General features: G+C 47.0%; 1 protein-coding gene across 1 annotated transcript in view; it reads left to right on the top strand.

Annotated features, from left to right (window-relative positions):
• LOC140388180 (dynein axonemal heavy chain 3-like) overlaps positions 1–12,609 on the top strand; it is a 1,528,048-nt gene that overhangs the window by 1,386,634 nt on the left and 128,805 nt on the right. The window contains exons 76-77 of the mRNA XM_072471941.1: positions 5,761–5,853; positions 8,017–8,190. Coding sequence (XP_072328042.1) covers positions 5,761–5,853; positions 8,017–8,190 — 267 coding nt within the window. The remainder of the gene's footprint in view (positions 1–5,760; positions 5,854–8,016; positions 8,191–12,609) is intronic.

Raw genomic sequence — 12,609 nt, forward strand, 5'->3', positions numbered from 1 at the left:
AGGCATCAGCTACGGAGGCAGTCTGCATGCAGAGAAATATTGAAGGTATGAACTGGGGCAGGGGTTGTGGCGTTGGAGCCAGAGAAGATAAGGAGCTGTACAGGGTGGACCCGGCCGGGGGAGGGGGGGGGGGGCGGGGGGTAAAGAGGGGGACATGGGACGGTTCTTAGATGAACTGGAGTTTCCACAGTTGGAGGAAGAGAAGAGGCAAGTGCTGGGGGAGCCCTTGATGCTGAGGAAGGTATTGGATAGCATAAGGGGTATAAGTCAGAGAAGGTCCTGGGGCCGATGGTTACCCGGCAAAATTCCTTAAGGAGTTCGCGACGGACCTGGCACCACATCTCTTGGGGGCATTTAATGAGGTGCTGGAGAAGGGGGAGCTGCCGGAGACAAGGGCGCAGGCAACGATCACATTAATACCAAAAAAACAGGAGGACCCGTTGGAATGAGGGCTTTATAAGCGCATATCATTGTTAAATACAGAGTGAAACTACTGGCTAAGTTGTAGGTGGGAAGGATGAAGGTTGTGGCCCGGGGGTGGTTGCGAAAGACCAAACAGTCTTTTTAAAGGGCAGGCAGCTTTCTCGTAATATAAGGAGGCTGTTAAACGTGAGCATTACCTCGTCAGGAGCCCAGGTACTGGAAGTGATGGTGTCCATGGACGTGGAGAAGGCATTTGACCGGGTGGACTGGTGATACCTGTTTGTGGTCTTGGGAAGGTTTGGGTTTGGGCCAAAGTTTGTGGCAAGGGTGCACCTGTTATATGTGGCACCAATGGCGAGTGTGTGGACCAATGACATGGGTTCATGGAACTTTGAACTGTACAAGGCAGGGGTGCCCACTGTCGCCATTGCAGGCTATAGAACCTCTGGCAATGGCACTTATTAGGGAGTCGGCAAAGTTGCATGGGGACGAAGGGAGCATCGGGTGTCGCTATATGCGGGCAACCTACTATTACAATGTTTCGGACCCGCTTAGAGCATGGAGAAATTCATGGGTCTGTTGGGGAAGTTTGTGGCGTTCTTGGGATACGTTAAATGTAGGGAAAAGCAAGTGTTCCCGGTGAACAAGTTGGGTCAATCTAGAGGGGATGCCATTTAAGGTGGCCAGATACCTGGGGATTCAGGTAGCGAGAGAATGGGCGATGCTACACAAATGGAATTTAACAAAACTGGTGGAAGAGTTTAGGGAGGATCTGAAGAGGTGGGATCCGCTGCACTTGACTAGGGCAGGGAGGGTCCAAATAGTGAAGGTGAACATTCTGCCGAGGTTCCTGGTCATATTCCAGACATACCCGATCATCATACCAAAGGCCTTCTTTCAAAAACTGGATATGATTATTCCAGACTTTGTATGGGCAGGGAAGGTGCCAAGGGTTAAGAGGACTCTGTTACAGAGACAGAGATCACTGTCCGTGTAGAGTTTGCACATTCCGTGTTTGCGTGGGTTTTGCCCCCACAACCCAAAGATGTTCAGGTTAAGTGAATTGGCCATTTGCCCCTTAATTGGAAAAAATGAATTGGGTACTCTAACGTTTTTTAAAAACAGAGACAGAAGGCAGGGTTGGCTTTGCCGAACCTGCTACATTATTACTCGGTGAAGAACATGGAGAAGGTGAGGTGGTGGTGGGAAGGAGAAGGGGTGGAATGGGTTAGGATGGAGGAAGTCCAGCTTGAGGGCTATGGTGACAGCAGCATTGCCAATGATGCCAAGGCAACACTCAGAGAGCCCTGTGGTGCAGTCTATGGTGAAGTTCTGGCACCAGCTGAGGAGGCACTTTCGGATAGAGAGGATGTCGGTGTTAACACCGTTGTGCGAAAACCACAGTTTTGAGCCGGGGGGGATAGATGGCATGTATAGGAAGTGGAGCTGGTTAAGGTGAGGGATTTGTACCTGGAAGAAGGGTTTGCCTATATAGTGGCACTGAAGGAGAAGGTAGAGCTCCCGAGATCTTTGCGCGGAAGGTTTGGAAAGAGTTCCCCAAGCTACCGAAGTATGCCCTGCTGGAGTGACTGCTGCTTCCGGTCGTGGAAGGAGCGGGCAGGATCAGATATATATATGGGTGGCAGGGCGAGCAGGGAGGTGAGCAGGTGGTGAAGATTAAGGAGAGGTGGAAGGGGGAAAGATTAAGTACGAATTAAGGGGTTCAGCGAAGGGCTTTGAGGCAAGGTGGGGGATGTCCGTCGAAGGGAATGAGAAAGGGGAAAATTTGTACAAACTGTACAGTTGTTGGGGAGTTTGCTCCCCAAATTGTTTATGTTTTCCAACCTTTTATTTATGTTTGGAATAAAATACATTTTTTAATAAAGGATAATCCAGGAAATTACAGGTCGGTGAGCCTTACGTCAGTGGTAGAGAAATTATTGGAGAGGATTTTTCAAGACAGGATTTACTCCCATTTGGAAACAAGTGGACATGTTAGCAAGAGGCAGCACGGTTTTGTGAAGAGGAGGTCGTATCTCACCAACTTGATCAAGTTTTTCGAGGAAGTGACAAAGCTGATTGTTGACAGTAGGGCAGTGGATGTTGTCTACATGGAAATCAGTAAAGCCTTTGACAAGGCCCCTCATGGCAGACTGGTACAGAAGGTGAAGTCACACGGATCAGAGGTGGATACAGAACTGGCTCGGTCAGAGAGGACAGAGAGTAGCAGTGGAAAGGTATTTTTCTGATTCGAGGGCTGTGACTAGCGGTGTTCCGCAGGGATCAGTGCTGGGACCTTTGCTGTTCATAGTATATATAAATGATTTGGAGGAAAATGTAACTGGTCTGATCAGTAAGTTTGTGGACGGCACAAGGTTGGTGGAATTGTGGATAGTGATGAGGACTGTCAGAGAATACAGCAGGATATAGATCGGTTGGAGACTTGGGCGGAAGGATGGCAGATGGAGTTTAATCCAGCCAAATGTGAGGTAATGCATTTTGGAAGGTTTAATACAGGTGGGAAATATGCAGTAAATGGCAGGCACCTTAAAAGTATTGACAGGCAGAGGGAACTGGGTGTACAGTTCCACAGGTCACTGAAAGTGGCAACGCAGGTAATCAAGAAGGAATACGGCATGCTTGCCTTCATCGGCCAGGGCATTTAATATAAAAATTGGCAAGTCATGCTGCAGCTGTTTAGAATCATGGTGAGGCCACACTTGGAGTATAATGTTTAATCTGATCGCCTCACTTCCAGAAGAATGTAGAAGATTTGGGGAGGGTACAGAAGAGATTTACCAGGATGTTGCCTGGTATAGAGAGCATTAGCTATGAGGACAGATTGGATAAACTCGGTTTGTTCTCTCTAGAATGACAGAGGTTGAGGGGTGACCTGATAGAAGTCTACAAAATTGTGAGAGGCATGGACAGAGTGGATAGTCAGAAGCTTTTTCCCAGGGTGGAAGAGTCAATTACTCAGGAACATAGGTTTAAGGTGCAAGGGACAAAGTTTAGAGGAAATGTGTGAGGGAGGATTTTTACACAGAGGGTAGCCTGAAACTCATGGCAGGAGGAGGTGGTGAAAGCAGTTACGATAGTGACTTTTAAAGGACGTCTTGACAAACACATGAATAGGATGGGAATAGAGGGATACGGACCCCAGATGTGTAGAAGGTTTTAGGTTAGATGGGCAGCATGGTCGTCGTAGGCTTGGAGGGCCGAATGGCCAGTTCCTGTACTGTACCTTTCTTGGTTCTTTGTTCTTTGATAGTGTGGGGTCCAGATTGTGAGCAGTGAATAATAGAGACAATGTGGGGTCCAGACTGCGAGTGAGTCATGGATAATAGGGACAGTGTGGGGTCCAGATTGTGAGTACTGGATAAAGGAGGCAGTGTGGGGTCCAGACTGTGAGTGATGGATAATAGAGGCAGTATTTTTTAGTCCTGATTGTGAGTAATGGATAATAGAGACAGTGTGGGGTCCAGATTGTGAGTAATGGATAATAGAGACAATGTGGGGTCCAGACTGCGAGTGAGTCGTGGATAATAGAGGCAGTGTGAGGTCCAGACTGTGAGTGATAGATAATAGAGACAGTATGTAGTCCAGATTGTGAGGAATGGATAATAGAGGCAGTGCAGGGTCCAGACTTTGAGTGATGGATAATAGAGACAGTATGTAGTCCAGATTGTGAGGAATGGATAATAGAGACAGTGTGGGGTCCAGTTTGTGGGGAAAGAATAATAGAGGCAGTGTGGGGTCCAGATTGTGAGTCATGGATAATGGAGACAGTGTGGGGTCCAGATTGTGAGCCATGGATAATGGAGATAGTGAAGGGTCCAGATTGTGAGTCATGGATAATGGAAATAGTGTGAGGTTCACATTCGGAGGAATGGATAAAGGAGACAGTCTGAGGTTTATGTTGTTCATAATGGAAACAGTGTGGGATCCACATTGTGAATCATGAATAATGGGGACAGTTGTGGGGTCCACATTGTGAGTAATGAACTATGGATACATTCCGTGATCCATATTGCAAGTGAGTAATGAATAATGGAGACAGTGTGTGATCCACATTGTGAGTCATGGATAATGGGGACTGTGGGGGCCACATTGTGAGTAATGGATAATAGACAGTGTGGATCCACTGTGGCTGTTGATAATGGATACAGTGTGGCAACCACATGGATATTGGGAGACAGTGTCGGACCCACTTTGTGAGTGAGTAATGGATAATGGAGACTGGATGGGGCCACATTGGAAGTAATGGATAATGGAGACAGTGAGGGATCCACATTGTGAGTTTTTTATTCATTCATGGCATGTGGCATCGCTGGTTGGGCCAGCATTTATTGTCCATCCCTGAGGGCATTTTAATTGTCAACTACATTGCTGTGGATCTAGAGTCACATGTAAGTCAGACCCAGTAAGGACAGCAGATTTCCTTCCCTCAAGGATATTAGTGAACCAGATGGGTCTTCACGACAATCGATTCATGGTCATCATTGGATTTAATTTTTTTTTAAATTCAAATTTCACCATTTGGTCTGGTTGGATTCACACCCAGGTCCCTTGAGAGTGACCCGGAGTCTCTGGATTACTAGTCTTGTGACAATATCACTATGCTGCTGCGTCCCAGTGTGAGCAATAGATAATGAGACAGTGTGGAGTCTCCATTGTGATTAATGGATACTGATAGGTTTGGGTCCACATTGTGAGAGAGTAATGGATAATGGGAACAGTGTGGGGCACACATTGTGAGTAATCGCTAATAGAGACAGTGCGGGGGGACACTGTCAGTAATGGATAATGGGAAGTGTGGGCACACATTGTGAGTAATGGATAATGGAGACAGTGTGGGGTCCACACTGTGAGTGATGGATAATAGTGACTGTGGGCTCCATATTGTGAGTAGTGGATAATAGGGACTGTGGGCTCCACATTGCGAGTGAGCCAAACCTAATGGAGACAGTATGAGGTCCACATTGTAAGTAATGGATAATAGGGGCAGTGTGTGGTCCACATTGTGAGTAGTGGAAAATGGGGACTGTCTGGTGTCCACATTGTGAGTGAGTCATGGATAATGGAGACAGTGTGGGGCCCACATTGTGAGTAACGGATAATGGGGATAGTCTGTGGTCCACATGAGTAGTGGATAATGGGGACTGTCTGCGGTCCACATTGTGAGTGAGTCATGGACAATGGAGACAGTGTGGGGTCCACATTGTGAGTAATGGATAATGGGGATGGTGTGTGATCCACATTGTGAGTATTGGATAATGGGGACAGTGTGGTGTCCACAGATTTGGTTATGATTTTATCTATTGTTTGATTTCACAGGTTCCTACAATGTGGTCAGCAAATTCTTACCCGTCAGTGAAACCACTGGGCAGTTACATCACTGACCTCCTGTCCAGAATTCAATTCTTTCAGGTACACATATATAACGGTCTGTAAGTCGATCCATCTCTGGAATTCTCTTCATAAAGTTGTTCGCCTAAATCTCCTCCTTTAAACCCATCTCTATAACATCACTTGTATTGGCTCAGTATCAATTTGTGTCTGAAAATATTCTTGTGTCTTGCACTGGGCTATTTTCCTCCATCAAGAACAGTATCTAAATACCAGAATAAAAGCAGAAAATACTGGATAAACACAGCAGGTCTGACACATCTGTGGAGAGAGAAACAACCGAGTTCACCTGACTCTTCTACAGAACTGAAGAGGGATAGAATGTAGGGCGGAATTTCCCCATTATTTTGTCAATGTCAGGCTCTGACTGGAAGCCGGCAGGTCACTCTCCAGATGCAGAGCTCCTTTTTCAGACCAGATCTTCAGCCACTCTGAGAAAAAGAAATCTTGGCAGGTAGCCAAGATCGATTCCAAGATTGGGGTGCCATCTTTAAAAGGCAGTCCGATCAGCAGTGAAGTTAAAGTCCCTCACCCCTCCCACAGGTACAGAGGGCCCCCCATCCCCATGAAGGGATTGGGTGCTCTCGAGCCTGATTTCCGCTCTCCCCCCCCCCCCCCCCCCCCCCCCCCCCCCCCCAAACTGCACAATTACCGGGGGGATCTTCAGCCTTCCTCACCAACCGCACATGTATCAGGGTCTCTCTTCCACCTATCCACCACCCCTGCACTATGGCAGTTTCACGGGCACTCTCGCCCTCACAGGAAAGTCTTTTCCCTCCCTCCACTGGCAAGACACCCCCCCCAAAGGCTTTTCCCGACATCTTCCCCACACACAGCGGAATCAGCCCCCCCCTCAGCGGGACTCCCCAGAAGGGCTCACCCTGGCACAGGTTGGCCCTGCCAGGTTGGAACTTCCAACCTGTGCTGGGGCACTGCCAACCTGTGCCATGGCAGTGCCAAGCTCTGCCAGTGGAAAGTGCCAGAGCACTGTCCTTGCATGGAACCCTCTCCCCCCGCCTGGGGCTATACGTAGCTTGGGGCCCCTGGTGGGATCCACTCAACTAAATCCCTTTCTTCTAACGCTGTTGTAAAAAGTCACATTGGCAAGATCTGAATATTTAGTGAAGGGGGAATCATGGCTGGGAGTCCCATTAATAATATTTATATTTATTCAAATGGGCGGGAACCTTGTTGTATAGAAACTTGGTAAGGCTGTACTTGGAATATTGCACACAATTCTGTTCGCCACACTACCAGAAGGATATGGAATCTTTGGAGAGGGTGCAGAGGAGGTTTACCAAGATGTTGCCTGGTCTAGAGGGTGTTAGCTATGCGGAGAGGCTGAATATACTCAGACTGTTTTCATTAGAAAGACGGAGGGTCAGGGATTGACCTGATCGAGGACTACAAGATTATGAGGGGCATGGATAGAGTGGATGGGCAGGCACTCTTTCACAGGGTGGCGGTGTCAGTCACCAGGGGGCATAGAGTTAAAGTCCATGGGGCAAAGTTTAGAGGAGATGTGTGAGGCAGGTTTTTTACACAGAGGGTGGTGAGTGCCTGGAATACGTTGCCAGGGGAGGTTGTGGATGCAGATACTTTAACAGCGTTCAAAAGGCATCTCGACAAATACATGGATAGGATGGGTACAGAGGGACACGGTACTAGGAAGTACTGAGGGTTTTGGCAAAGATTGGTACCATGACCGGTACAGGCTTGGAGGGCCAAAGGGCCTGTTCCTGTGCTGTATTGTTCTTTGTTCTTCTTTATCACCGGCAGGTGGCAGGGAAAATCAGGATCTTGCTGCTGAGAATCATATTTCCTGACTCACGGGTGATTTTGTGTCCATGTCTCCATTTATACTCGTGGCGAACGCGGGTGCAAAATCACCTCCATAATGAATGACGTTGTTAGAGAGGGAGGTGGGGCAGAACAGAAGGTCAGGGATGGGTTGGAGCCAAGGAGAGATTGACAATGATGTCATGGGCATAAAGACAAAGGGGGTGCCATTAAGGACTGAAGAAGATGCTGATCGCGCCATAAAGGTTAGATAGTAAAATGTGTTAATAAAGATCTCTGCTCAGTGGAAGCAAAACTGGAAAACAAGTGACAGGTGGCCCTGTGGCCAGAAAACTAGATGTTTTATAGATTTTTAAAATTGTTCTTTTGTTTAATGTATTTCAGAGTTGGATTGATAAAGGAACCCCAATAGTCTTCTGGATCTCTGGGTTATACTTCACTCAGAGCTTCCTAACAGGTGCTCTCCAGAACTACGCAAGGAAATATCGAATACCCATAGATCATCTGGGCTTCCAGTTCGATGTGACTGACCAGGATTATGACATGCCAGCGCCACCAGTAAGAGACAGTTTCTAAATACACACTACAAAACAAGTACAATATTCCGGCCTGTCATTCTCACCCTGTAACTCTCCATCTGCTACTCACTTCAGTTAGCATATTTTTTATATTCCATGGCCACTGATGAAATGATCTTAGCCCCATTTATTCATTCAGCTTTCAGATATCAGCCTGATATGTAATCAACATTAGACACACTTACCCATGTTCCCTCAGTATGACACATAAATACCCTACCAGGTGAGAAATGACACGTTCATCCCCAGTTTCAACAAAAGGAGGTTTTTGGTACATCTCGCCCAACCTACCCTCCCAATCTGCTTGCTGTATTTCAAATAAACCTGAATCCTATTACTTGACTAGAATCTGTCCAGGTCCTTCGTAATCCCATCAAAATTTTTCCACCATCTATGCTGGTTCCCTGTTGCACAAACTAATCACCTATTCAGTCATAAAAATCATAGAAACCCTACAGTACAGAAGGAGACCATTCGGCCCATCAAGTCTGCACTGACCCTTGGAAATAGCAACCTACCTAGGCCCATGCCCCCATCCTATCCCCATAGCCCCTCCTAAACTTTTGGATACTAAGGGGCAAGTTAGCATGGCCAATCCACCTAACCTGCACATCTTTGGAGGAAACCAGAGCGTCTGGAGGAAACCCACACTGACATGGGAGAAAGTGCAAACACAGACACCCAAGGCCGGAATTGAACCAGGGTCCCAGGCGCTGTGAGGCAGCAGTGCTAACCACTGTTACACTGTACTGCCCTGCATTTCCCACTGACTTCTGTTAACCCCCTTTGCTTCAATTCTGTGAACATCGTAAAACTCTTGTAGATCCAGTTTTATCATTTCAAACATTCCTACCAGATCCCATCGCAACAGAGAAAAGACGGAGTCTCAGTAATTTTCCCTCGTATCTCAATTCCGTAAATTTGGAGTCTGTCTCATTGTTCCCAAGGAAAGAACCACTGTGGGGGCTGTCCATTCACTTTCTATGAAGCACTTGAGAACAAAGAGGAAGACTCATTAAAAAAAATTGCAGTTAGAGAAATTGCTACCGTGACTTAATGGATTCCTGCAGAGCTATAAAAATAAACATGATGTGGAGACACCGGCGTTGGACTGGGGTGAGTCCACCCTGTTTAAAAATAAACAATCTGCATTTGAAGTTCCAGCAAGCTGTGAATCACGATGTTTTTAGCAGGCAGTGAAGTGTGAATTTCAATGTAAACAATCCAGTTCAAAGCATTCAGTCTCCTAGCCCATACATACTGTCTTCAATACTTCAAAAGGTAATTAAATTGACAGTGTGATAACCACTTCAAAGGTTTCCACCACTTTAAAGGCACAAATTTCACCTTCATCTCACAGACCTTTAAAACTTGGCATGCTGACAGAGGGCTCGATTCAACCAAATGCTAACAACGCCCCATAGCGAGTTTGGCCATGTGTTTCCTGCCGCTCACAGTGCTGAGAAATGCATGGCTCTACAACGCAACTTGTGGGAATTGGAACTTGGTAATTTGGGCAGTGGTAATTTGGCGCAGAGTGGGAGGACGTGCTGTTTCCCTTTTTGTTCCGTTTCCTTTGTTTGGCTTTGTAACTGGTAATCTGCAGGGAGAGATCTAGAGTGCATTCCGGGAAGCAGGAAAAAAACCAGGGAGCAACCTGTGAATGTAGGTGATATAAAATCTCACCCCCAAGTTCCAGCGCCTTCATTTTCGGGAGCGGGAGAGAGAGAGAGCCGAGAAGCAGCTTGGGAATAGGTAAGTGATAGATATTCTGCTATTCTGAGTGATCCGACTGGGGGAGGGGGGACTGAAAAGTGACATCACAGGGAAACTGTGACCTGATTGGCTGGTAGGGAATCTGCACTAAATTTAAAAATTAAACTTTGTTAAACTAATTAAACATAATTAATTAATTACTTAATCGTAATTTAGAGGGGTATCTAAGCCAGAGATCGGAGAGTACTGTATTTAGCATCTAAGTTTATAGTAGAAATCTAGTGCTAGGAAACATATAGTTAACAGTAACTTTTTTTAAAAAAATTCTTTTTTAATTTACTTTACTAATTAGTTAACGCAATGTCAATTAAAGGGGTGCAGTGCTCTGACTGTGAGATGTGGCAGGTCCGGGAGGCTCCCAGCGTTCCGGATGGCTTCATCTGCAGAAAGTACACCCAACTTGGGCTCCTCACAGATGACGTGGTTCGGTTGGAGCAGCAGTTGGATGCACATAGGAGCATGCAGGTGGCGGAAAGTGTCATAGATACCAGTTATATAGATGTGGTCACACCCAAGGTGCAGGCAGAGAGATGGGTGACCACCAGAAGGGGCAGGTAGTCAGTGCAGGAATCCTCTGTGATTGTCCCCCTCTCGAACAGGTATAACGCTTTGGATACTGTTGGGGGGAATAGCCTATCAGGGAAAAAACAGCAGCAGCCAGAGCAGTGGCACCACAGCTGGCTCTGATGTTCAGCAGGGAGGGTCAAATCGCAAAAGAGCAATAGTCATAGGGGACTCTATAGTCAGGGGCACAGATAGGCGCTTCTGTGGACGTGAAAGAAACTCCAGGATGGTATGTTGCCTCCCTGGTGCCAGGGTGTCTCAGAACGGGTAGCGGGCATCCTGAAGGGGGAGGGCAGACGTTGTGGTACATATTGGCACTAACGACTTGGAAGGAAGGGGGATGAGGTCCTGCAGCAGGAGATCAGGGAGCTAGGCAGAAATTTAAAAGACAGGACCTCTAGGGTTGTAATCTTGGGATTACTCCCTGTGCCACGTGCCAGTGAGGCTAGAAATAGGACAATAGAGCAGCTAAACACATGGCTAAACAGCCGGTGTAGCAGGGAGGGTTTCAGTTATCTGGACCGCTGGGAACTCGTCTGGGCAGGTGTGACCTGTATAAGGAGGACGGGTTGCATCTAAATTGGAGGGACATAAATATCCTGGCCGCGAAGTTTGCTAGTGTCACACTGGAGGGTTTAAACTAGTATGGCAGGGGGGTGGGTACCGGAGCAATAGGTCAGAAGGTGGAAAAATTGAGGGAGAACTCGGAAATAGGGCCACTATGGCTCTGAGGGAGAACAGACAGGGAGATGTTGCTGAAAACAGTGGGACTGGTGGCCTGAAGTTTTAATGCAAAGAGGATAACAGGTAAGACTGATGAACTTAGAGCTTGGATTAGTACTTGGAACTATGATGATGTTGCCATTACAGAGACCTGGTTGAGGGAAGGACAGGATTGACAGCTAAACATTCCAGGATTTAGTTGTTTCAGACGGGATAGAGGGGGATGTAAAAGGGGTGGAGGAATTGCGCTACAGGTTAGGGAGAATACCACAGCTGTACTGCGGGAGGACACCGAGACTATATGGGTAGAGATCAGGAATAAGAAGGGTGCAGTCACAATGTTGGGGGTTTACTACAGGCCTCCCAACAGCCAGTGGGAGATAAAGGAGCAGATAGGTAGACAGATTTTGGAAAGGAGTAAAAGCAACAGGGTTGTTCTGATGGGAGACTAACTTCCCCAATATTGAGTGGGGCTCACTTAGTGCCAGGGGCTTGGACGGGGCAGAGTTTGTAAGGAGCATCCAGGAGGGCTTCTTAAAACAATATGTAGATAGGCCAACTAGGGAAGGGACTGTACTGGACCTGGAATTGGGGAATGAGCACGTCAGGTGTTAGAAGCTTCAGTAGGGGAGCATTTCGGGAACAGTGACCACAATTCAGTAAGTTTTAAAGTGCTGGTGGACAAGGATAAGATTGGTCCGAGGGTGAATGTGCTACATTGGGGGAAGGCGAATTATAGCAATATTAGGCGGGAACTGAAGAACATAAATTGGGGGCAGATGTTTGAGGGTAAATCAACATCTGACATGTGGGAGGCTTTCAAGTGTCAGTTGAAAGGAATTCTGGACCGGCATGTTCCTGTGAGGAAGAAGGATAAATATGGCAAATTTCGTGAACCTTGGATAATGAGAAATATTGTGGGCCTCGTCAAAAAGAAAAAGGAGGCATTTGTCAGAGATAGAAGGCTGGGAATAGACAAAGCCTGTGTGGAATATAAGTAAAGTAGGAAGGAACTTAAGCAAGGAGTCAGGAGGGCTAGAAGGGGTCACGAAAAGTCATTGGCAAATAGGATTAAGGAAAATCCCAAGGCTTTTTACAAAAGAACAAAGCAAAGTACAGCACATGAACAGGCCCTTCGGCCCTCCAAGCCTGTGCCGACCATGCTGCCCGACTGAACTACAATCTTCTACACTTCCTGGGTCCGTATCCCTCTACTCCCATCCCATTCATGTATTTGTCAAGATGTCCCTTAAATGTCACTATCGTCCCTGCTTCCACCACCTCCTCCGGCAGCGAGTTCCAGGCACCCACTACCCTCTGTGTAAAAAAATTGCCT

Source organism: Scyliorhinus torazame, chromosome 13 (genome assembly GCF_047496885.1).
Source record: "Scyliorhinus torazame isolate Kashiwa2021f chromosome 13, sScyTor2.1, whole genome shotgun sequence".
Lineage (NCBI taxonomy): Eukaryota > Metazoa > Chordata > Chondrichthyes > Carcharhiniformes > Scyliorhinidae > Scyliorhinus > Scyliorhinus torazame.